General features: G+C 47.9%; 1 protein-coding gene across 1 annotated transcript in view; it reads left to right on the top strand.

Annotated features, from left to right (window-relative positions):
* Positions 1-24614, top strand: part of MAMDC4 (MAM domain containing 4) — a 45420-nt gene extending 20806 nt beyond the window's left edge. The window contains exons 12-31 of the mRNA XM_056860120.1: positions 711-801; positions 1860-2006; positions 3200-3301; positions 7893-8018; positions 8193-8323; positions 8874-8954; positions 9756-9861; positions 10903-11013; positions 12554-12688; positions 12782-12912; positions 13590-13800; positions 15434-15571; positions 16494-16615; positions 17281-17374; positions 18368-18505; positions 19165-19299; positions 20989-21116; positions 23197-23314; positions 23439-23614; positions 24567-24614. Of these exons, the coding sequence (XP_056716098.1) occupies positions 711-801; positions 1860-2006; positions 3200-3301; positions 7893-8018; positions 8193-8323; positions 8874-8954; positions 9756-9861; positions 10903-11013; positions 12554-12688; positions 12782-12912; positions 13590-13800; positions 15434-15571; positions 16494-16615; positions 17281-17374; positions 18368-18505; positions 19165-19299; positions 20989-21116; positions 23197-23314; positions 23439-23614; positions 24567-24614 (2469 nt within the window). The remainder of the gene's footprint in view (positions 1-710; positions 802-1859; positions 2007-3199; positions 3302-7892; positions 8019-8192; positions 8324-8873; positions 8955-9755; positions 9862-10902; positions 11014-12553; positions 12689-12781; positions 12913-13589; positions 13801-15433; positions 15572-16493; positions 16616-17280; positions 17375-18367; positions 18506-19164; positions 19300-20988; positions 21117-23196; positions 23315-23438; positions 23615-24566) is intronic.
* Positions 24615-24874: the final 260 nt, after the last annotated feature.

Raw genomic sequence — 24874 nt, 5'->3', positions numbered from 1 at the left:
TCTATAACCCACTGCTTTTTTTTGAGATCTCCTGCTATTACAACTGATCTCCAGCTGACAGAGATAAGTTCACTTGAAGAAAATGGCCGCTTTGGCAATTGGACTCTATGGATTGAAATCCCTCCCCTCCCCAAACTCCGCCCTCCTCAGGCTCTGCCCCAAAACCTCCCACCGGTGGTGAAGAGGGACCTGGCAACCCTAGCAGAGATCCATATAGCTCACCTCCTGTCCACCACCCACTTAGAGACCACAGGACTCTTCCTAGCAGGACCCAGATGGCAACATCCATCCTTGATTCCTTACTAACATCAAGCCTGCCTAGGGTTGCCAGGTTTCCATGGCCACCGGTGGGGAATGGGGGGTGGGTGGGATAGGGTTGCCAGATAATGGTTGGGAAACTCCTGGAGTTTCTGGGTGGAGCTTGGGGAGGACAGGGACATCAGCGGGTACAATGCCATAGAGTTCACCCTCCAAAGTATCCATTTTCTCCAGGGGAACTGACCTCTGTAGTCTGGAGATGAGCTGTAATTCCAGGGGATCTCCAGGCTCTACCTGGAGGCTGGCATCCCTAGCCTGGACCCTTTCAGCTCTTCAGTCCACAGGAACTGTGCCAGGGGGGGAAAGGAGGTTGCCGGCCCAAGAGGTGGGTTCTGCAGGAACTGGCTGCGCCCTGTGTCCTGCATTGATCAGGGTGTGTCTTGTTCCCCCAGATTGTCATTGAGGGGGTGATTGGAATGGGGCAGCCTGGGAGCATTGCGCTGGATGATCTGATTCTGTCTCCTAGCTGCATAAGGTCAGCAGGTGAGTACAGTGTGGGTGGGAAGGAGAGTAGGGAAGAGGCCAGGTACAAAGGGTCGCCAGGTCCCCCTGGCCACCGGTGGTGGATGAGGGGGTAGAACTACCAGGTCCAGGTTGGGAAACTCCTGGACATTTGGGGGTGGAGCTTGGGGAGGATGGGGACCTCAGTGGGGTACAATGCCACAGAGTCCACCCTCCAAAGCATCCATTTTCTCCAGGGGAACTGATCTCTGTAGTCTGGAGATGAGCTGTAATCTGGGGGAATCCCCAGGACTCACCTGGAGGCTGGCATCCCTAGGCCAGTAGGCAGCAATTTTATGGCAAGAGAGCCATAAATACACTGGAGAAGTTCAGCTTACATCCATTAGCCACAGCAAAAACTTAAATATAAGTAATATGTTTAAAGATTCTTAATTTTCTTAATTTAGTTCCATTCTTGGGGGAAAGGTCGAATGTCTCCATAAGAGGGCTGGGCCCTTGCAGGCCCCCTGTGGCTATTGCCATATGAGGAGGCAGTTCTAGTATATATTCTGCCTTTCCTTTGCATATGGTATTTTAAATTAATCCATATTACCTGGAACTCTCTCACCGTGATGTTTCCTCTGTGTTTTTGTTGAGCTCAAGCCATCCATGGGACTTGCTGCCCCAGAATCCACATATGGCCACTAGCTTATGTGGCTTTATCATGGCAGAGAGATCCCTTAATAGCTATTAGCCATGACTGCTAAAAAGAACCTTCATGTTCACAGGGAGCCTACCTCTGAACACCAGTTTCTGGGGGCAAGAACAGGGGACACTTGGGCTGTGCTCCCCCTCTTTGTAGGCTTCCTGATTGGCCATTGTGGGAAACTTTGAGGGACGAGATTAACTTTTTGGTTCTGATCCAGCAGAGATCCTCGTGCGTTCTTATGTGCTTGCTGAGGAGTTCAGCTGGATTGCGAAGTGTGCTGCAGAAACCCCTGGGCGGACCCTGTCTTTTAAAAACGAACGGCCCTATCTATGCTATGGCCAGCAGGAAAGCTGATTTCTTTGAGCCGGGTGCTTTCTTTTGTCCTGTTTAGATAATCTTACTGTCACCCCTGAGTCGGAAACCCACGGCCCCTGTCCCGCGGACCAGTTTGCGTGCGACAATAAGACGTGCATCCCTGTGGAGCGGACCTGTGACTTTAAGGCAGACTGTGATGACGGCTCTGATGAAAAGCATTGTGGTAAGTGTAAAATGCATGTCATGTGTCTGGGCAGAGAAGGGGATGGAACTCTGCGTAAAGGCTAAGGCAGGGAGGCCCTGTGCCCACTGTAACCGGGGCCCTGTTATTCCATGGGGGAAAGCATACTTCATAGTTGAACATTTCAGCTTCTCCAGAATCTTGGATTCCACTTTTTTAAAAAAGAAGTCTTTAGCCCTAAGGATTGTGAAGATATGCTTGGATATGGTAATAGGGTTGCCAGCTCCGGTTTGGGAAGTACCTAGAGATTGTGGGGGTGGAGCCTGAGGAAGGTGGGGTTTGGGGGGGACTTTAATGGGATAAAATGCCAGAGTCCACCTTCCAAAGCAGCCATTTTCTCTAGGTGAACTGATCTCTGTCTCCTGGAGATCAATTAGAATAGCCGGAGATCTCCAGCCGCCACCTGAAGGTTGGCAACCCTATATGGCAAGCATTTGCAAATCTGCAGGAGAGGCTGACTGCCCTTGGTTTGCTTTGTTCCAGTGACTCATGCAGATATACAGTGGGCAGACTCACTTATGGACTGGTATTTTGTACCTTATTAAACTTTTTTTTCCTGCTTCGCATGAACAGTACTTTCTGAGTGTGTAGTTTGAGAATTACTGAGCTAAGGGCTTTTGAATCTCTCTTGAATTATGGAATTCATGCTGGAAGTAGCCATGATACTATCTAGTGAGCCTTTGGTCCAAAAGCAGCTCTCCCACCATTTCCCACTGGCACTGAGCAATCTTTGCAATCCAGAGCAGAGAACCAAGTACCTGTGGATCAAATGTTTCCAGGTGCTTTGAGCAAGAAAGCCAAGCTGCACATAAAAAATTCCTCCCTAACCATGGCTGGTTTTGGAGGAATAATTCCTGCTTGGTCCTCCAATACAGTGATCAGCAGGGCCGACTCCACAGCCTAACAAGGTTGGGGGCTCACGAGGGCATCCCACCCCAACGCTGCAGCCATCCTCGTTTTGCTCAGAAGCCTTAAGAGCAACAGGAGGTAATTTGGAGTGGCTCTATCTTGCGTCTCACTGGTGAAAGAATCCTGGGTTCTGAGGCTGAGGGACTGGCATGCCTAAGGTCTCCCAGTGAGTTTGTGGCAGGGGCGATATTTGAACCAGGGATTCAGGGGTTCACAGCTCATCCACTTAGCCTGTAGGCTACACTGAAATTTCCTTGTCTTGTTAGGAATGGCAGGATTATCCCAAGGCACAGGAGGATGGAGAGATGTCAGCGTGGGGCACCTGGAATGGTCTGTTCAAAGGAACACCACCAAGGAAGATTCTTTTGGTAAGAGCTTGGTGGGTGGGTAGGTGGGGGGCCTCTTGCAGTTTTTTGCGGCTACTTCATGGGGGACTGTTCTAAGGCAACAAGTGTGTGGAAGGGAGAGGTTAATGGTCATTCACAAGTGAGGTGGGAGGAGGAGGGTGGTGCTGCAGGCTGCGTCAGGAAGGGCTCCAGGGAACTCCTGAAGTTGCCTTGAACTGCGACGGATCCTTGGTCCATCTAGCTTGGCCCCAGCCTGATGGAATACTTTGTCTAATGAGACCTGGGCCCTGTGGGATTTAGCTCAATTCTGCAGGGCCTGTAAGACAGAGATGTTCCGCCAGGCTTATGGTTGAGGGGCAGCGACGGTATAGATCAGGGGTCCTCAAACTACGGCCCGAGGGCCGGATCCGGCCCCCGGAGGGCTTTTGTCCGGCCCGGGGACCGAGAAAGCCAGTCCCCCCTTGCCCCCCTCCCCAGAGCTTTTCTGGGCTTCCTGGCCGCATGCGCCCAGCCGGAAGCCTCCCCCCCGCCCCAGTCGCCCCCTTCCCTGCTCCCTCTCCAGCCCAAAACCCCCTTTCCTGGTGGGAGGAAAAGGGCGAAGGGGGCGACTGGGCGGCGAGAGGCGGCAAGACGCCTTGTGCGCCGCCCAGTCGCCCCCTTCGCCCTCTTCCTCCCACCCTCCCCGGCCCAAAAACCCCTTTCCTGGGCGCAGGAGGCATCTTGCTGCCTCGCGTGCCGCCCAGTCGCCCCCTTCCCCCTCTCCCTCCCAGCCTCCCCAACCCAAAACCCCCTTTCCTGGGCGCACGAGGCATCTTGCTGCCTCGCGTGCCGCCGGGTCACCCCCTTCCCCCTCTCCCTCCCAGCCTCCCCGGCCCAAAACCTGCTTTCCTGGGCGCACGAGGCGTCTTGCTGCCTCCGCGCCGCCCGGTCGCCCCCTTCCCCCTCTCATCCTCCCCGGCCCAAAAACCCCTTTCCTGGGCGCAGGAGGCATCTTGCTGCCTCGCGTGCCGCCGGGTCACCCCCTTCCCCCTCTCCCTCCCAGCCTCCCCGGCCCAAAACCTGCTTTCCTGGGCGCACGAGGCGTCTTGCTGCCTCCGCGCCGCCCGGTCGCCCCCTTCCCCCTCTCATCCTCCCCGGCCCAAAACCCCCTTTCCTGGGCACATGAGGCATCTTGCTGCCTCGCGCGCCGCCCAGTCGCCCCCTTCCCCCTCTCCCTCCCAGCCTCCCCAACCCAAAACCCCCTTTCCTGGGCGCATGAGGCGTCTTGCTGCTTCGCGTGCCACCCGGTCGCCCCCTTCCCCCTCTCACCCTCCCCGGCCCAAAACCCCCTTTCCTGGGCCCAGTTGCCCCCTTCTCTTCCGCAGCACGCCCCACCGGGAGACTTCTCTTATTGCCTAGCTTTGTTGCCTGGCTGGGCCTGGCCTCCTCGAGCTCCATGCAGCTGCGCCTGGTCCTTCGGGCCCTCCACGATGCAGCCCAATGTGGCCCTGGCGTTCCTGTTTTGGCCGCAGTCGGGCAGCGTTCTCACAGCTCGGGGCTCTCTCTCCTCCCGGGGGTATTCTTGTGGCCTGGAGGTAATTGTAGGGGCCCCTTGGGGGGGCATATCTCCAGGGAGAAGAAGAAAAAGACTTGTGGCCATTTATGCACAGGAGGTTTTGCCTTGGATTTGCCGCTCTCCAGATGCACATTTTCCCCATCTGAATTCTCAGAACTCAAAAGTAAGCTCCCCCACCCCCGGGCAGAGTTTGGAGAATTCAGATGGGGAAAATGTGCATCTGGAGAGCGGCAAATCCAAGGCAAAACCTCCAGTGCATAAATGGCCTTGGTTTTTACATGCTGACTTTCTGTACCACTAAATGGAGACTCAAATTGCCTTACAATCCCCTTCCCATACTTTCCCACAACAGACGCCCTGTGAGGCAGGTGGGGCTGAGAGAGCTCTAACAGAGCTGTAACTTGCCCAAGGTCAGCCAGCTGGCTTCGTGTGTAGAGGTGGGGAAACCAACCAGGTTCACCAGATTAGCCTCCGCTTCTCACGTGGAGGAGTGGGGAATCAAACCCAGTTCTCCAGATCAGAGTCCCCGCTCCAAAACGCCACTCTTAACCACTACAGGGGGAAGGTCCGGGCTTGCGAGAAGGATGCTTTTCCGGAGAGCCCCCTCGGCCGCCACCTCCTCCCCCGCACACGTGGGGAATTTGTTCATATTTTTTTCAAACTATAGTCCGGCCCCCAACAGTGTTTGAGGGACAGTGAACCGGCCCCCTGTTTAAAAAGTTTGAGGACCCCTGGTATAGATCAAGAGCTGGCCTCCTTTCCCTTCTATTCCCCTCCTTGGTTTTGTCCATTAGCCCCTTCCTTCTGTCCTTCCCCTCCCCTTTTCCCTCTGTTCATCTGTCTCCATCCTCTCCTCCCCCCCAGAGTAAAACCAGTAGTGGGCATTGCTGCACGGCTGCCTTGAAACAACATCCTCCCTAAGGTGGAGTAGTTTGGTGCCTTTTAAGATGGTTAGTTGTGTTTTGGATTGGTTTTAAACTGTATACTGTATTTTTTTTCTTACATGATGTTAACTGCCCTAAGTTTGGCTTGCTGGGGGTGGGCAGAGTATAAATAAAAATTTTATTTATGTATTTATTTTTATCTCAGTATTGTCTGAACACATGAACACATGAAGCTGCCTTATACTGAATCAGAGCCTTGATCCATCAACGTCAGTATTGTCCACACAGACTGGCAGTGGCTCTCCAGGGTCTCAGGCTAAGGTCTTTCACATCACTTACTTGCCTAGGCCCTTTAACTGGAGATGCCAAGGATAGAACCTGGGACCTTCTGCATGCCAAGCAGATGCTCTACAAACTGAGCCACAGTCCCTCCCTCAGCTGTGACTAGCAGTGGTCCCAGGTGGAGAAAGATCTTTCCTCGTCCCTGCTACCCGAAGTCTTTTAATCAGAGATGCTGGGATTGACCATGGCATGTTCTTCATGCAAAAACATGGGCTCTACCACTGAGCTATATGGCCATGGTGAGGGGAGAATTTGTGGGCACCAATGTTAGATCCTCCTCGTCCTATTGTGTCCAAAAACTGTTTGGGTCTTTTTGGTTTAGAAAGAGATGGCCAAAGGGGAAATAGTAAATAATGCAGAGAGACTGAGCAGAGCATCATAGACAGGTGGCGTTAACCACTGAGAGATCCGCCTATAATATATTAAAAATCTTCAGGACGAAAGGATCCTTTTGCATTCCAGCAGCTCTAAAACTCAGGCTAAATCAATTAGCCAAATGCTATATGGCACAATCTTAGGCGCAGCTAAATCCAGTTATACACCTCTGGAGAAGGTACAGTCCAAATTCCTTCGGGTGATTTTACAAGTCCCCCACCTTGTTTTAAATTCCTGGGTTCGCCTGGAAACAGGCATGGTAAAAATCAAGGCAAGAATTACTCTAGACTCAATTTCCCTATGGTTAAAGGCCCATGAGGCATCAGAGGGATTTTTACCACTGCTTAGTTTGGACAATTATCGATCCAGATGGTGGACACAGTCTGTAAAAAAAAATGGAGAGTCTTGGTTTTGCACCTCAATCCCTCTTAGAGCTAGAAAAAGAGCAAGCAAAGCTCCTGGTTAGACAACAGATCTTTGATACAGAAAGACAAACAGAGCTTATGAGTTCCCCAGCTTACTTGGCTCCTATTAGAACACGCTATCGTTTAGCGCCAGCCGAATATCTGTCTGCTATCGAGCTAAATAAGCAAAGGGGAGCCCTAACCCTGGCTAGAGGGTCGGCCCTGCCCTCAGCAATCCTGGAGGGAAAGTACAAGAAGTTAGCAAGATCTGAGTGGGCATGCCCTTGCTGGTCAAGTGAAGTGGAAAGCACTAGTCATGCTCTGTTTAGATGTATCTACTATGAGGGAATTCGTCAGAAACTAATTCTACCTCTTATTAGCACAATGAAAGCCAGTTCAGAGGAAAAGAAAATTAAATTCCTCTTATGGGAGGGAGACTCTCAGCGATCTTTGCAAGTAGCCAAGTATTGCTCTGCATCTATTAAAATCCGGAGAAGGGTATTAGTGATTTTTAATTGATATGTGCCTATGTGAACAAGGTGATTTTTAATTGATATAATTTTATCTGTATTTTGTATATAGAGATTTTTATTATGTAATCGGTTTTACTGACAAGGTTTGCAGCTTATCTGTCTATTGCTGTAATAATAAAATCATGCAGAGAGACATTTGTCCTCCTTTTTTCACAATGTAAGCATTTAGAGTCACCCCAAATCTGGTGAGCAGTAGATTCAGGACAGAGAACAGGAAATAGAGAACAGGTGGCTGTGAAAAAGGAATTGGACAAAGTCAGGAAGGAGGAGAGATCCGTCAATGGCTATTAGCCATGATGGGAAAATGAAACTTCCATGTACAGAGGCAGTTTACCTCTGAATACTGATTGCTGTGGGAAAAACAACAGAGTGCTGCCCCATGTCCTCCTTGTGGACTTTTTGGAGGCATGTGGTTGGCCACTGTTGGAAATGGGTGCTGGGCTACAGAGCCAACATGTTCTGATCCATTCAAGCCTTTTCTGATCATCTTATATATCACAAATTGTCCTTGATTTCCAGGGTACTCTTTTGGCCTGCAGGAAGCCCCGGGACAGATGTTGTCACTGGCTAAGGCCATCTCCCCTGCATTGGGTCCCTCGGGGCTGGCCTGCACTCTGGAGATAGACTTCACCATTGGACCTCAAGGTATCCATTTGGTTGCCTTGCCTTCAGTGTGACCTGCTTTCCCCTTTCCTGCCAGCATGGGTGATGGCCTGTGCCACCCTTTGCCAGAAGGACTGGTGACAGAGGATGGCCTGTCCAGCTGGTTGAGTGACTGAAGTGGTACCCATCCAGTGTCTCCCTGTTTTTCTTTCCTAGGATTCCTTGCACTTGCTGTTGCAGACAAGAGTCCGGGAACTCATCATATAGCATGGACTGCTTTGGGAAACGGCACTGCAGTGCAAGCACAGGTCGCAGTGCCTCTCGGTGCTAGAGGCAGGCCCTTCCAGGTAGGATGTGCTTGGCAGGCCCTGCTCCCACATGCCAGAAGAGTTGAGTTGAGTTGAAGAGGTTTTTTTTTTTTATATGCTGACTTTCTCTACCACTTAAGGAAAATCAAACCAGCTTACAATCACCTTCCCTTCCCCTCCCCAAAACAGACACCCTGTGAGGTAGGTGGGGCTGAGAGAGCTCTAAGAGAGCTGTGACTAGCCCAAGGTCACCCAGCTGGCTTTGTGTGTAGAGTGGGGAAACAAACCCAGTTCACCAGATTAGCATCTGCCGCTCATGTGGAGGAGTGGGGAATCAAACCTGGTTCTCCAGATCAGAGTCCACCGCTCCAAACCGCCGCTCTTAATCACTACACCACACTGGCTCTGCCAGTTGGAGCTCATGGCATGCTACCAGGCTGTTGGTCTCACTGAGGAGGGGATTTTAGAAGAATGCCTTGATTCTGGGTTTTCTTTCCTCCCCTCACTTCCGTCGGGGATCAACATGCCTTCACATTTTTCTGAAAGTGTTGCTTTAGAAACTTGAAATGAGAGCCATTTTTTTCCTCAGGTTGCTGGATTTAAAGGTCATAAGATCGATGTCATTGAGATGGACGGATCATCTCAAGGCCTGGCCGCAGATGGCTATGAGGTGTCCTTGACCAGTGGTCAAGCTTGTGAATGTCTTGCAGGGCAGATGTGTGTGGAGGGACTCTCCAGTCAAGAGACATTAACACATTGAAGGCTAGTGTGCTTTCCCCTGTTTAGTTGGAAAGGAGGGTCTATCCTTTCCTAGTCACAGAGATGCCATTGTCCCCTTCCATCAATGCAACTGTCATGGGCGTCACTTGCCCTTCTGGCTCTCATCCATCACAGCTGCCTCTTGGCCTTATAGGAACTGACGGCAGCTTACAACGCAAACAGCAACGATAAAAAAACATAAAACCCACTGATTTAAAATTACTGGTAAGCAGAAGAGCCGACAGTAATCAAACGCCACCATGAAATGAAACTGGATCTTAGGTGCCTTCGGAGCAATGACTCATGCAGAAACGCAAAAGGCACCAGCCTGCGAGGGCAGTCAGTTCTGTGGCACCTCCACAGTTGCACCTAGTACAGAGGTGCAACAGACTTGTCTGCCCCCAACAGAGGCGTATTGGAGGCCGACTGGAAGAAGGCAAGGCCGCACAGAGATACACAATCAGTTCCTTTTGTGGGTGGATACTTTGGGTTCAAATAATAAAAGCGTTTCTTGCAGCACACTGGTAATTCTGTTGTGGCCCATAGTTTAAGAATTACTACTTGCCAGTGCCTGTGTAACTGGCCTGGATTCCCTTGTCACTGCATGCCAGGCGACTCGAGCAGATTTCAATCCCATCCTGCAGCTTTCCGTAACAAGGTGGCAGTCCTAGAATGCATAGCCCTGTCCCACCTCTGTGTCTCTTTTTCCAAGCTTGAGCTGCTGGGTCTGGAGAACCTGAAAGTGTCCATGAATTCCCATCTCGCCGTCAGGAATATGACGTTTGTGCAATGTGGCTCCAGCCAAGTGCTACCGTCAGGTATGGGGCTTCAGTCCTACCTGTTCTTTGTTCTTTGGTTTTATATCGTGCTGGTTGATCCATGATGGGTTGTTGCGGATGGTCCATACTCCCTTTTGGGGCAAGTCTGGCTTCAGGGGCCAGCATCATTAGGCAACTGCTGGGGCCCTGGGGCCACAGGAGAGACCAGCTCCTGATCCACCACCATGCAATAACCACCCATGAACCTCCTGCTCTCTCTTTCTCTCTGGATACTGGCCGCAGTGGCTGAACTGGGGGCTCTCCTCTGGCCATTGGTGGGTCATCACATGCACGCTTTTTGTCTTCTCATGTGCAAAGTTGATTAAACATTCCGTACTGAAAAGTTTGTTTTAACATTAGACAATTCAACATTCTGTTCATAACTGTTGATATGTTAACTAATTGTTTGATGCTTGTTTTGTGCTCCTGCCCTAGGGGGCAGTCAGCAGGTGTTTGACCCTGTTATACTATTGCTTTTGGGTAGAAGCTGGAAGGGGATTCCCTTGGCTGGGAAGGGCGGGTTATAAATTTAACAAATAAAATAAAATAAATATTGTATTAAGCCCAGTGGACTTGTTTCTGGGGGCATGGATCTCTACACCCTGATCCAATGCAGTTTTTAAAGACTTTTTCCCCTCCAGGGTGTGGTGGTTTGAGAAAAAAATCCAGACACACATTCTTGTGATTTCTTTGTGAAACCCACCACCACAAGATGTGGTTATAAAACACTAGTTGAGATAGTTTTAACAGAGCTTTGGAAAAGATCATGAGGGGGGGGGTATATCCACTCATGCCTGTTGGCCATGATGGCTCAGTGGAATCCCCATATTCAGAGGCACCATATTTCTGAATACCAGTGGCTGCAGGGCAACAATAAAAGGAGGCTTTGGTCTCTATGCTTGTCCTGTAGGCATTCCGGACAGCTGGCTGGCCACTGTGGAAAACAGGGTGCTTGATGAGCTGGACATTCGGAGCAGTCCAGCAGGGCTCTTCTGATAGTCTTAAACACTTTGCTTGTATTCTCTTTCTCTCTCTCTGCAGGGTTGTCCTGCAACTTTGAGATGGACTGGTGCAGCTGGTTCATTGAACAGAGTGACGGCTTTGAATGGGAGCGACGCGAGGGAGGGGGTACAGACCATACTACCGGCAAAGGTAGCCACATGGAATGTACTCTGCCATGCAGGCTTCTTGCAACATTTTGGGCCCCAATTGCAGGCTCAAGATTTTAACCCATAAGATCTTAAGCTGAGAACAAGTATGCAGCAAAAAATCAGAACGGGATGTTATTGTTTTCTGTATCCCCTGTTACAGATACTCTTAGCTGAAGATTTTTAGTGGGGGTAAATCCGAGACATAGTGAGAAGCCAATACACCTCAGAGACAGAGCTGTGAATCAGACAGTCCCAGTTCAAATGTTTGTTACATTTATATCCTGCCATTCTTCCAGGGAGCTTAGGGTAGCATACATGGTTCTCCCTCCTTCTATTTTATCCTTACAACCACCCTGTGAGAAACTGACCCACAGGCATCCAGTGATAACTGTTTGGCGATTGGAACACAGATCTCCCTGGTCCTAGTTTGACAGTCTAATCGCTACACTGCATTGCCTCTCAACTTACCTCTACCACAAACTCACTTGCCGGCCTTAGGCAAGCCACTCTTTCTTGGCCCCCTCCCATCTGTAATACGATGTAAATATTATATTTACCTAACTTAAGGGCTCTTGTAAGGACTGGGGCAAGTGGAAAGTAGGTGGAGCACCTGGAAGTGTTGTCTAAATGCAAAGTGCTCCTATGAATAGCAACATTTATGGATGAGTGCCTCTTGGTAGAGCAGTAGAAAAGAGCAAGAGACCAGTAGCACCTTAAAGACTAACAAAAGTTCTGGCAGGGTATGAGCTTTTGTGAGCCACAGCTCACTTCTTCAGATATAGCTAGAATGTGATTCCATCTATCTTTAAGTAGAGAAGAGTGAATTAGACACACAATGGCAATGTAAATGTCAAAAGCAAGTAAATGACATTAGCAGGTGTGATTGGATTAGGTATGATATGCAGAGGGGTAGGAGGTGTGGGGAAATTAGCATTGGTAATGAGACAAGAATTCCAGATCTCTATTCAGTCCAGGAGAATGCATTGTCCTGAGCTTCATTCTTGGCAGGGCAAAGCAAGCCACCCAGAAAACGCTTAGGTTTATATGTATATTCAGGGATTACCCAGCACTGTAGAAAAAATATCACTTTGTAGATTTTTTTTAAAAAGCTTGATGAGGACTGAGCATGCTCGCTACCCTCCACAAGGCACAGAATGTTGAGGGTAGCTGAGCATCAGTTAAAGATGGGGGGGGGGAAGGATATAAACTTGGAAGGAGAAATAGGCCAGCTCAAGGCCCTGAGAACTTACAGCATCCTTGAGGCAGAGATTTGGGTTGGGAGAACTCCCAGTTGTTTAACCCCCTCCCCTTGCAATTTCTTATTCAATATTATTGTGAAAAATGTAGAAGTTAGCAAGCTGATACCGTGGCCTTAAAATTAACTAGTAAAATTTAAATGTCTAAAAGTATAGCCAAAGCCAAAATATAAAGGCAGCGTTTGAAAAGTCCCAAAAGTTCAATTCAGAAATGTTGCCAGAGTTTGGATTTGAGCGAACTTTTGTTTCTGCTTCAGAAATCAAGCTCGGAATGTCTCTTCACAGGCTATTTCCTCTCGGTGGATCCTTCTGACCGCAGCTCTCTCGGTTACAGCGCACGTCTGGTTTCTACCCCTCAGGCCCCTCCTGATAAGGGGCAGTGCCTTTCTTTCTGGTATCGCATGGATGGCCCCCAAATAGGTAAGGTGATCCCTGGCAGGCTGAGGCAGTCTTCTGCCCTGGAAGAACCAGCTTGCAACGTTCCTGTTCAGTCATTCTTTTGTTTGCCTTCAGGGACTCTAAACTTGAAGGTGAAGCGCAGTGGAGAACCAGAGCATATCCTGTGGACCAGAACAGGGAGCCATGGTGCTGTGTGGCACCGGGCATTCTCCAGCATCTCCAACCCCCCTGCTCAGAATTATCAGGTGAGCGCTTCCTGCCCTGTCAACCAGGCACCTGCACGCAACTGAGGGAATGATGGAGCCAGTGAGTGGGGCTGCTTACAAAGGGACAAGGTAGGGTTAAACGTATTCTGTAACTGTGTTGCGCAAGCTCCAGATACACAGTTCAGTAACCTTCAAAATCCCAGTTTGTTTTTTTAAAAACCTCTAAGTTTCTAGTTCTTACGATTGCACAGCTACACCAAAACAGGTAGCAAATGTATTTGTACATGTTTAGAAACCAGCTGTTGGATGACTGGTCGGTAATTCAAGTTCCTGTAATTAGAAAAATAAATAACGCTAGTTCTGGGGCCAAGGAAAACAGCATGCAGCAATCCAGACTGATGAAGTAAATTAAGCAGATCTGCATATATTTCCTTTCCTTGTATCCCTTAGAAGCTCCTTGATCCATTGATCTTGAGCAGCGTAATTTTAAATCTAATGTTTGAGGGATGCATATATTTAAATAATTATGTTTCCCCCGCCCCCAGCAATGGGCAGGCTTAAGGCCACAGGGAGCCCTACTTTGTTTCTGTGATTTATATTTTGGCAGAATTGCATTTCCATAAGTTTACGCTGCTCTCGCGCATGTAGTTCCCGGTGTGTTGAAGATCAGCTTGCAACTAAGAGGTGCTTGGTCATCTGCTTTGCTTCTTCTGCAGGTGATCTTTGAAGCCCTCCGGGATGGGTTCTTGGGTGCGATGGCTCTGGATGACATCACAGTGACACAGGGACCCTGCAGTGCACAAAAGCATTGCTCCTTTGAGACCAATGACTGTGAGTTTGTGGGCACCAAGCAGCACCCGTGGATACAGCGGACTGGCACAGATGGACAGGGCCCTCCGACAGACCACACCCTGGGCACACCGAAAGGTAATGCACAGCATATCTCAACGTATGAAGCTGCCTTACGCCATGTCCAGCTATCAGTCCATCTGGCCCACTATCATCTCTTTTGACTGGCAGAGGCCCTTTCCTTCTACCTGAGACCCTTGAATTAAAGATGGTGGGAACAGAACCTGGGACCATGTAATTTGCCACTGAGTCACAGCCTTTCCCCATAAGAAGCTGATTTATACTGAGTCAGATTGATTAGTCCCTCTAATGCAGTATTGGTTACTCTGACTGGCAGTGATCTCTGTCAGCTGTTTCCACATATTTAAGGTTGATGTATTAGAAATTTGTAATTTGTATTATAACATATTCAGCCCTGACCTGGATGGCCTGATTTCCTCAGATCTTGGAAGCTAAGCACGGTCCGCTCTGGTTAGTATTTGGATGGGAGACCGCCAAGCAAGTCCAGGATTGCTATGCAGAGGCAGGCAATGGCAAGCCACCTGAGTGCCTCTTGATTGAAAACCCAGCAGGGTCCCCATAAGTCATCTGTGACTTGATAGCAAAAAAAATTATTAATATTGGGTTGATCACTGATGAAGCCTTTGGTGCTGAAATGCATTTGGTCTCCTGATCTATATCTGTGGAGTGAGAGTTTTGTACATGTTATGATTGCCTTGAGATATTTTTAGTTTGTTTGCAACATATATTAAATGATATTTATTTAGATGTTTAGGGCAGTTTGTTTTAAACTGCTGTTTTTTCTGCATTATATATTTTTTGTCAGGTTCTGGTTTTAGGGTTGGTTAAAGACTTTATTTCCAACCCCCACCCCAATATTATTTGAGCTTTGTGGCAAAATGGCTGGCAGCCCTTGACTCTGCTACCAGCATCTATGCCTAGGTAGTGGATCCAGGTAGGGCCTCCTACCAGCTATCTGTACCTCCATTCTGCTGCCACAAGTTGGAACTTTTCATTAAACTGTCTCTGAGTATGCAGCAGCAACTTACTTGTGCTTATAATGAAATCCCAGTTTCAAGACAAATCACTTCTCAACCATTACCTGGGAAGTTGGTAATAGGTCAAGAAGTTAACCTTATCCTATAAACCAAAGTTTCTTTAAAAGGAAATTGTTTGTTTATTATGGACATAGAACAGTCAAACTTGCATCTGTTTTAACAACATGAGCAAGTAGATTGATTCAAAGTAGATTGATTCAAAAGTTAACATTTGTACTTCTCTGCCCAGTTGCTCAGCCATCTAGATTAATTATAACATATCTTGACACTGTAACAATAAAACTGTTCACTGTAACCTTTTCTGTTTCATATTATCTTCTGATAGGACAGGCCATTGTCTTTCAAACTCCCTAGACGACATCACTCCCTTTTCTTCAGCCTTTACTGGGGTGCTCCCAGATTTTCATTCTTCAACTTCATTTTTCAACTCTCAATTCCTGCTTCTACTCCACTGGTTTTTCTAATTGACTGCAGAGATACCCATTCAACTGACCATACATACACCAGTTCTTTCCCTCTTAGCAGACTGTTGTATTACAGTTTCAATTAACTGAACTTAATTTCCTCATAAAGATATATCTAACCTCTATCTGAAATGGTATGCCAAAGCTGTTTTGTCACATACGATTGTCCTTTTCAACTCCCCTTGCCAGGACATTACATGATCATCAACTGCAGTGCGGAGACCCTGCCAGTGGGGCAGAAGGCTACTTTTCAGTCCTCAACCTTCCCATCTTTGCTTCACACCCATTGTGTGATGTTCTGGTACTACCTGAGCATCAGTGATCCAGGTGAGCATGGCTATGCTTCTTCCTTCCTTGGAGGGTGTGAGGTGGGATAGCCCTCATTCCAGTGTGCGGCGCTTTGGAGGGGGAAGGACGTGGGCTGTCCACTGTGAAATATAGTTAATTTTATTGGAGGCTCTGTTATTTGCTCTTCATCTCAGATGGGTTCTCAAAGGGAGTGATATTTATCCCCCTCCCCAAAAAACTGCACACAAAAACATTCAGAAAAACATGCCAAGGACACCAGTACACTTTTCTTAACAGCAAGATGGATAAAATGCAAATCTGATGTTGTAAGCCACTTTGCATTCCCATTGAGCTTAAAAATGGGGTTTAAAAAATAATAAATGACCAAGCAAGGGGAGACTTCTTACCAGGAGAAGAGCTGCTGCTCTTTTTGATGGTCATTAGTGAGCCACTAATGGCCAACCAGCGTGGTCTTTGTGGACAGACGGCTAATAACGTTCGTGGACTAAGTAGGTTTTGTGGAGTTTTCAACTGCTTTGCTGCCAGCAAGGCTGTGCGTATTCCATGAACTGTGCAACTGTGCAAGCTCAGTCCCTAGTGCTGGCTGCAGGATTTTGCAATCTCAGTTTTGGTTTGGTGAAAGGAAGGAAGTTCTTTGCCCTTGTGACTCTGAACCGAAGTGGGAAAACGTCTGCCCCTTCTAAACGTTTTAAGCAGAACCCTCTGAGAGCAGAACTTGTTTTTTTGGTTTTTGTTCCTTCATAAACATGAGGACTACAAACTTGGGCCTTTCAAATAAATAAAATTACAGTTCTCCAGACTTGATGGCGGAGTTTGGATTGCGCATCCCAGATCATAGCTTGTGTTTTGCACCAAGTTTGTATGATAACATTTTCTGGCAGGGCCTGATTGGTGTGTTGTTGTTGATGGGCAGCCATAATCCTGCAACTTCTCTTGCTAGGGTCCTTGACCGTGTATGTGGAGGAGAGGGGCACACAAAGGAAGATGCTGAGCATCAGCACAATGCAAGGGGAGGCCTGGCGCTATAGTAACTTCAGTGTCCAGGTCCAAGATGAATGGCAGGTGAGGTCAACCAGATAGCTTTAGGAACTACACAAGCAGGAAAGGTCCCTCCCTTCTGGCTTGTCCTGTGGGCTTCTGTTCACCATGGTCAGGTGTGATGTCTCAACTGGCAAACCACCAAGGCAAACCATTACCACAGTCACCACTCTGCCTCCAGAAGCTGCAGCGCCAAGGAGCTAAGAGCAAATGCGTGAGCCTGGGAGGTCAAAAGACAAAAGTAGACCAGCTGCTCCAAACTGTGGGTTGCCTGTTGTGTGTTTGCAAACCCCAACTGTGGTTTAGGTTCTGAACAGTGGATAGTGTAAACAGTTGTTTGGCACATTGTCCAAATTGATCTCATGTATGGTGTTGCCTAAGGTCTTTGCCCTCTGGGCAGAGCCCAGGGAAATCCCCAAAGCTGGATGTGCTTGGAAGGGTAGGGGGAGAGCTAAGGGGATTTCCACTGATAAAGAGGGGGTGGACTTTAGTGCCACACAAACATTTTTAAAATGTAGTTTGCACAAATGGCTTCTGTTGAGGAAGAATTCAATTTTGTTTTTTAGCGCTGGCAACACAGTGCCCTGCTCACGAGCATGGTTTGCCAGTTCCTTGCCCTCCCCCCATCACATCCTTACCTTAATCTTCAGGTTTCTTTCCTCACCCTGGGTTGTGTCTCCTTTTAACAGGTGGTGTTTGTGGTAGAAGGTACTGGAGGAGGTCCCTCCTCCTACATTGCTGTGGATGACCTTCATGTGATGGAAGGGGCCTGCCCTAAATCAGGTAACAGCACCCCCCTAGATCACAGCTCTGGGTTCCCAGTAGGGTAACTGGAGGTTGGAGGAGCTTGTGTACCTTTCAGAGTCACATGTAAAAAAATAATTTGAGACAGCTGCAATTTCTCCTCCCCCCGCGTGAAAAGCATCACTTTTCAATATCAGAAATACTGAATGATAGAACAAGTCTTCCTTATGGGGCTGTAAGAATGGTAGCAAGATTTTGTGTGTGAAGCCGCTTCAGCATTATGCGAATAATAACGATCGTGATAATCTTTCTTTCCCCCTGTTCTTAGACTGAGGACTTGAACAAAACCACAAAACTTAAAAAAGACCCATCTCTAAAAACACCTCCCTTCATCTCTTCTCTGCAGCCTCCAAAAAAACGAGTAACAAAATAAGTACGCTGAGGGTCAGAGTCCTCTAAGAGGAACTGAACCTTTTACTGCAGAGTTTCTAGAGAAGATGTGGACCATTTGTTAAAACATGGTGTAACCCGTTTTAGCCTAAGTTGGTATATGTAAGGACAATGCAAAAGGATATGTACCAAGGAGTACACTGACTGAAGAGGGCAGGGACACAGCCGGTCTGAAAAAGGGATCTTTAGCATATGGCCCAGCAAAATCATTGAAAAAGGGCAATTAAATCTTGAATGCATAAAGATTCTACATAACTATGGACTAACCAGAGAATCCATATAGGAAGATTACCCTTAGATAACAGGCCCAGGGCAAGTGGAGAACATGTCCTCCGAGCATCAAAATGAATGTAACTCTTATCTCTAGCATAGGTCAATTTGGCCACATGTTTTTTACATTGATCTACGGAAGAAGAGTAAAAGTCTTGATGATCATGATGATTAAAAGCTGGGAAAGGGTGAAATAGTTTCTGTTGCTACTCATCAGGCCCTTCTGTTTGCCTGGGGGGAGCAACCACTTCAGGGTGCTCGAAACCCTTGGGTGGGCAAGACGAATGGTCACGGCAGCATTCTCTTGGCCAGGGTCTTGTGACTTTGAGTCGGGCATGTGCGGATGGAGCAAGCCCCATGGAGACTGGTACAGCTGGGACTGGAAGGAAGGGAGCACCCCGCTGTGGTCCCCATCCCCCAAGGAGGACAGTACCCTTGAGACTGAAGCAGGTAAGACTTGGTTGCAGTTTCCAAGCTGTGTACAGTGAGGTGCAGGCTGCCGTGCCGAGCCATGAATAAGGACAGTCAGCTGTACGGTGGCCCACAGAAAGTTTGAGCTAGTGGCTGTGGCTTTGCAAGGCTTTCTTGATTTGCTTCTGGATCCGGCACACTCAGCTCTTGAACACATGAAGCTGCCTTATACTGAATCAGACCCTTGGTTCATCGAAGTTGTGTACTCAAACCGGCAGCGGCTCTCCAAGGTCTCAGGCAGAGGTCTTTCACATCACGTACTTGCCTAGTCCCTTTAACTGGAGATGCCGGGGATTGAACCTGGGACCTTCTGAATGCCAAGCAGATGCTCTACCACTGAGCCACGGCCCCTCCCAGCTTAGATTAATTCCCAATAAGTAACTTAACTGCTGGCAAACACATTGATTTGCAGAGGAGATAAAGTCATCACACAAACAGCCATAGTCTCCTTTTGCAGCCCTGTTTTTACAAGGGTTGTCGCTCCAGTTCCTGCAAAGCTTACTTTAGTTGCTGCTAGCCTTGGTTAGGAAGCTTCCACCAAAATCAACCTGGTCCAAATAAAATAAATCCAAAGTGAAGCAGGGTGGGGTGACTGCATGCTGGACTTTGGAGGTCTTAAGCCCAACCTCTTTCCTCAGGTCACTATGCTTATGTTGACATTGGAGTGCTGGGGATGGGCAGAAACGTGGCTGGCCTGGCGAGCGAACACCTGCCAGCTACCACTGGCTCTTGCCTACGATTCCAATATCACATGAATTTCATGGAGCAAAGCTGTAAGTGAAAACCAGCTCTAGCAGATGGAGCATTGCGAGGGGTGGGGAAGACCTTTCCGAAGTCTCTCTGACTCTGTGTCCACTCACCTAATTTCATAGAGGTTTTATGAGGAGTGTGGAGGGGGCAACCAGGAGGGTGGGGAAAAAACTCTGACCAAATCTTCTTGTCCTGCTGTTTCAAGCAGCAAGGGGGACACTATTACTCAAGCCATGCCTGTGCAGATAACACAGGGATGTTACCCGTGGCGCAGAGTGTTAAGCTGCAGTACTGCAGTCAAAAGCTCTGCTCACGACCTGAGTTCGATCCCGACGGAAGTCGGTTTCAGGTAGCTGGCTCAAGGTGTACTCAGCCTTCCATCCTTCCGAGGTCGGTCAAATGAGGACCCAGCTTGCTGGGGGTAAAGGGAAGATGACTGGGGAAGGCACTGGCAACCCACCCCGCAAACAAAGTCTGCCTTGGAAACGTCGGGATGTGATGTCACCCCATGGGTCAGGAATGACCCGGTGCTTGCACAGGGGACCTTTACCTTTACCTATTACCCGAGATTCAGGCTCCCCTGCATACTTTCAGCTGCAGGCCCTCTTCAACTCTTCTTCTTTTCCCCTGGATGTTCTTCTTGTCTTCTCCTCTTCCCCTCCCTCCATACAGTGCTTCCCCCTCCCCCAGACTCTTCTTACTCTCCTGCCTCCTCATTTTTTGTAGCCTGCCTTTCTCACTGAGACTCATGGTGGATTACAGAGTGTCAATCAGTACAATTAACAGGATGGGACATCTAATAAGCAATGCAGGAGGATTAGGAATTCCAAATTCTGAAACCAAGCAGAAATCTGAAAACAGCAGAAACAAAGCATAAGTATTAACATGGCATGTTTAATAATGCAGACATTACATAGTAGGATCATACATACAGCAACAGTACATACTATACATGGTAGTATAGTCTACAGTCCCTATCCCTTTATTAAAGCATCTTTCTGAATTGCTTAATTACAGTACAGCCCTCTTACATATATAAAAATGCTCTCCTGAATAGTTAAGTTTTGCATAGTTTGTGGAATGCCAGGAGAATGGGAACCTTCCTGACCTCCTCAGGCAAGCCATTCCATAAGGTGGGAGCCACAACTAAGAAAGTACGTGTACAGGCAGCTGTTGATTTTGCCCATTTGCAGGGTGGCACTGCAGAAGGTCCGATTCAGATGAGCAAAGCTGGTGTGGTGGAGCCTAGGGGGAGAGGGAGTCCTGTAGATAAGAGGCACTGAGGCCACGAAGGGGCTTTGTCTGTGACAGTACCTTGAATTGAGCCCAGTAACTGACGGGCAGCCAGTGGAGTGACTGCAGAATGGGAGCAATAGGCATGCTCCGCCTAGCCCGATGATTACTGAGCTGTGGCATTCTCTTACAATAACCACTACGCTATACTGGCTTTACCTTTATTGACATTAACGTTGCTTAGGAAATGTTCTGGAGTACTGACAGATTTGAGAGATCAGTTTTGGAAACAGGGAACTCTGCCTGGAATGGGCAACTTGGCAGATCTGCAAGACAATTGGCAATGTAGGAACCGCTGGAAAGCATGGTATTTTGCATGAGAATTTGGAGGGGCTGGCATCCTTCCAAATGCACGGGCTCAGGGAACTGAGAAGCTGTGTCTTGATTTGACCTCTCCCTTCCATGCTGTATGTTGCTAGCCCAAGCACAACTCAAGGTGAAGCTCTTCAGCCTGCAAGGCGAACGAACAGTGTGGAGTGCCACTGGACATCAAGGCCGGACCTGGATGAACCAAACTTTCTCCGTGACGAGCCTCACTGAATTCCAGGTAAAGCTGGAGAAACTGGCTAGATCCTCTGGATTCAGTATTGCACAGTTAAATCAGGAACTCAACCAGCTTTGCCAACACCCCAAGGACTTCTCCTACAGTCCCATCTCTGGTGGCCATTGACACATCTCCTCCTGACTGAAACGTTTCCTTATAATTCCATGAGTGTGCAGAACCGTAAGGAAAAATTATACTTTGGGACTATACTGGTGGCAGCCGCTAAAGGCAGCAGAGAATGGTGCAGTACGGAAAGGATGGGAAGAGGTATGAGTGGGTGGCTTCTCATAAAAAGAGGCTGAATTCTAAGAGCCTTAACATAACAAGATGGATATGTTTCTGACAGGTACAGAACAAAATTCGAGTCCATTAGCACGTTATGTATGTAAGTGCCATTGAGTCGCAACTGACTTACGGCGATCCCAGCAAGGGGCTTTTTTCTGCCGTCTCTCGCTTGGTAGTCTCCCATCCAAGTACCAACCCTGCTTAGGTTCCAAGATCGGACTATACTATGCTGCCTTCCCTCCCACTAGCACCTTAGAGACCAACAAATTTTCCAGCATATAAGCTTTTGTGGAGTCAAAGCTCACTTCATCAGAATTATAAGGACCAGCTCATCATATCTAGTTGGGGTGGGGGGAGTGGTGTTAACAAGAAGGGCCAATTGGAGTTGGGATGCAGACTTCTCCCAAGAGAAGCTTCAAAGGGAGATTATAATGAGATTGGAGAACTGGAATTCATTAACAAATCCAGGACAATGGACCCCCCATGACTTACAGGCCTGTTGGATTCTTATTTCATGACAGATGCTATTTTTCTGCATTTCCCACCTCCATGCATATTTCCTACCTCTAATCAAACTGACTTCATTTTGCATTGTACTAATTCTCTACATCTTGACTCCAACTGGCCCTTCTTGGCCAAACCCCTTCCACCCTCTGACATAGATATAAGGGCTTGTTGGATCTTCATTTTACTTTTATCTGACAAAGTGACCTTTGAGTCATGAAAGCATATATCCAAGAAAATTTTGTTGGTTTCTTAAGATTCTAGTCTGTAGTAAGCAGAACACAGACTAACATGGCTACCTACCTGAAATGATAGACGTATACAGGAAGAACAGGTCTTACCTCTTTTCTCTTTGAATGAATTATTCATTGTACCTGTGAGTTTATTGTTGCAGATGCTGATTGCACGTGTAGTGTGCCAGAATCATGCTTAATTCAAACACAGTTTCTAGGTCAGTTTGTTCTTGTATGTGTCTTGGGAATTTAATGCATAGGTCCATCTTTCATGAAGTAGGGAGGGGCTCAATGCCTTGTTTGCATGCAGAAGATCTCAGTTGTCTGCATCTTCAGGTAAAGGATCTCAGGTAGCAGGTGTTTACAAACCGCTACTTGAGATGTTTACAAAGACCTTTCTCTGCCTAAGGCCTTGCACAGCAATTGTACATTGATAAACAATATTGAGCTAGGTGGACAAACAGCCTAGTAAATAGAAGGCGGTTTTACGTTCAACCAAAATGATTGCTGAAGGCTTTCACGGTCAGAGTTCATTGGTTCTTGTAGGTTATCCGGGCTGTGTAACCGTGGTCTTGGTATTTTCTTTCCTGACGTTTCGCCAGCAGCTGTGGCCGGCATCTTCAGAGGAGTAACTCCTCTGTGTTACTCCTCTGAAGATGCCTGCTACAGCTGCCTGCAAAACGTCAGGAAAGAAAATACCAAGACCACGGTTACACAGCCTGGATAACCTACAAGAACCAAAAATGATTGCTGTTTGAAGAAAGCTTTTTAACGTTCACTACTATTAGTGCCTCCTGTAGCAGTGAGTCCCGCTGGTCACATTTTTACTTTCCTTTTGCTTTTTTTCAGTTTGCTACCCAACAGTGTCAGCAAATGACCCCGTTTCTGTTGCTACCCAACAGAGATTTCCCCCCCCCATGGTTTTATAAACCTCATGCTAAACTGCTATCCTGTGGGCAATGGATTCCAGCAGTTAACTGTGTGTTATGTTCGTATCAGAATTTCCTTATGCTGATCAGCCTGGTCTTCCATCTGCCTCAAATATACCTTCTTCTCTGCAGATTGTGCTGGAAGCCACAAGTGGAGCATGGCCAACCTTGGGGACCATTGCTGTAGATGATATCTCATACACAGCCGGCTCAAGCTGTGGTCCCATCCAGAGCAGGGACCAGGAGGAAGGTGAGAGTCTTTCACTACCATCCCAGACTAGCCATATGTCTCAAAATGTATTCCTTTGGCTTATGACACTGACAGCTGGTAAGATGTCATTGTCTGCTATTATAGTTCTCACTTCTATGTCCAGGTAACAGCGGGATTTCGGTGGCAGGGTTGGCAGCTGGCGTGGTGTGTTCCATTTTCCTGGTGGTGATTGGAGCAATTGGTGCCAGCTATTGTATGAAGAAGTGGAGAACACCGAGAGGTGGCAGACTAGAAGAGAGCGTCGACATCCAGGGCTTTGACAACATCACCTTTCGAGATGTAAGGAACCTGCCCTGGCAGTAGCTGTTTCTTCGACTGTGCAAGAGGAAATGCTTTGGTGTCTGGAGGGTTTGCAGGGGAGGCTTTGCCCAGCAGCATTAGACTTGGCTGCTATGCTGTGGTCAGGTGGAGTACAGCGGTACAACTAAGCTTCTTCGGTGGTGGCATTAAGGGCCAAACTAGTCTACATGTCTGTATGGCATGAGCAGAATTCTGCAAGCAGTTATGCAAATTGGCACCCCTGCTTAATTTTTATAACTTCCGTTGCTTGGGGTGAAGTGTTATGTAGGGCACTCATGGTCACAGGACAATCTTAGCATTCCCTCCCCCCATTTTTTTTGCCAGCAGAGCTGCCATTGTGGACCGCACTGGTGAAATTGCAGAAACACAACCAGCAAAGCATACCTCTGCTTCTGCAAAACTAGTGGCTATAGCTCTCCATCTCTTCCTTTTTTGTGATTGCTTGCTTGAACCCAGCATCCTGAGTTGGCTGGGGCAAAAGCAGGTCGCTATTATTACTAATTTAGCACCACCAGTGTATTGCAGAATATAACCTGTCAAGGCCCCATGTTGATGCAGGAAGGCTCCTTCAGGCTGTGCTAGTGGTATTTGGTACCTGCAAGGACAAATGCTTTCCCAAGAGGGTTCGCTGGGGAGTTCAGCTCCAGTTCTTAGAGCACCCCACCATTTCTGTAGAATTTTGCCTCATCAGTGACAAATTTATTCTGCCAGTTTCTATAACTTAAGTGGTAGTCCATGGGAAGGATGTTCTGATTCAGCTGCCTGTGATTTCATATGCGCTTTCAAGCACACCTTCAGTCTTAAGGACTAGTAGCTTGTTTTCTTGTGTTTTAAAATGAAAGCCAAGTTTCCTGGGAAACATTCAGCATCACATATGCAGCCCTGCCTGTTTTCCTTTCTAATGGTGCCCACCACCCTTCTTTGATTGCAGGATACAGTCATCATTCCACGGTTGCCGGCGGATGAAGAAACAGAGTAGAACACCTTCTTCCTGTTCAGCAAGCAGAATGAACAGTACCCCTGACTTGCGTTTTGTGACACTTCCATCCTTCTAGACAACCCCTGTGTGCCTTCACCTTCCCTTTCCACCCTGCCTTTTGGGATCCTGTTGCTTTGGAAAAATTTGGAGTCTTCCTCTGGAGCATTTTAGCCCCACACAACTTGGACTGGCTCATGTTTTGCCTAATACAACTGTTTCTTAGCTTCAGCAGCTGGGTTCCTTTTCATGTTTGAAAGGAA

Source organism: Euleptes europaea, chromosome 14 (assembly GCF_029931775.1).
Source record: "Euleptes europaea isolate rEulEur1 chromosome 14, rEulEur1.hap1, whole genome shotgun sequence".
Lineage (NCBI taxonomy): Eukaryota > Metazoa > Chordata > Lepidosauria > Squamata > Sphaerodactylidae > Euleptes > Euleptes europaea.
The sequence above is the reverse complement of the archived record's forward strand: the minus strand, read 5'-3'. Positions and strand labels throughout refer to the sequence as shown.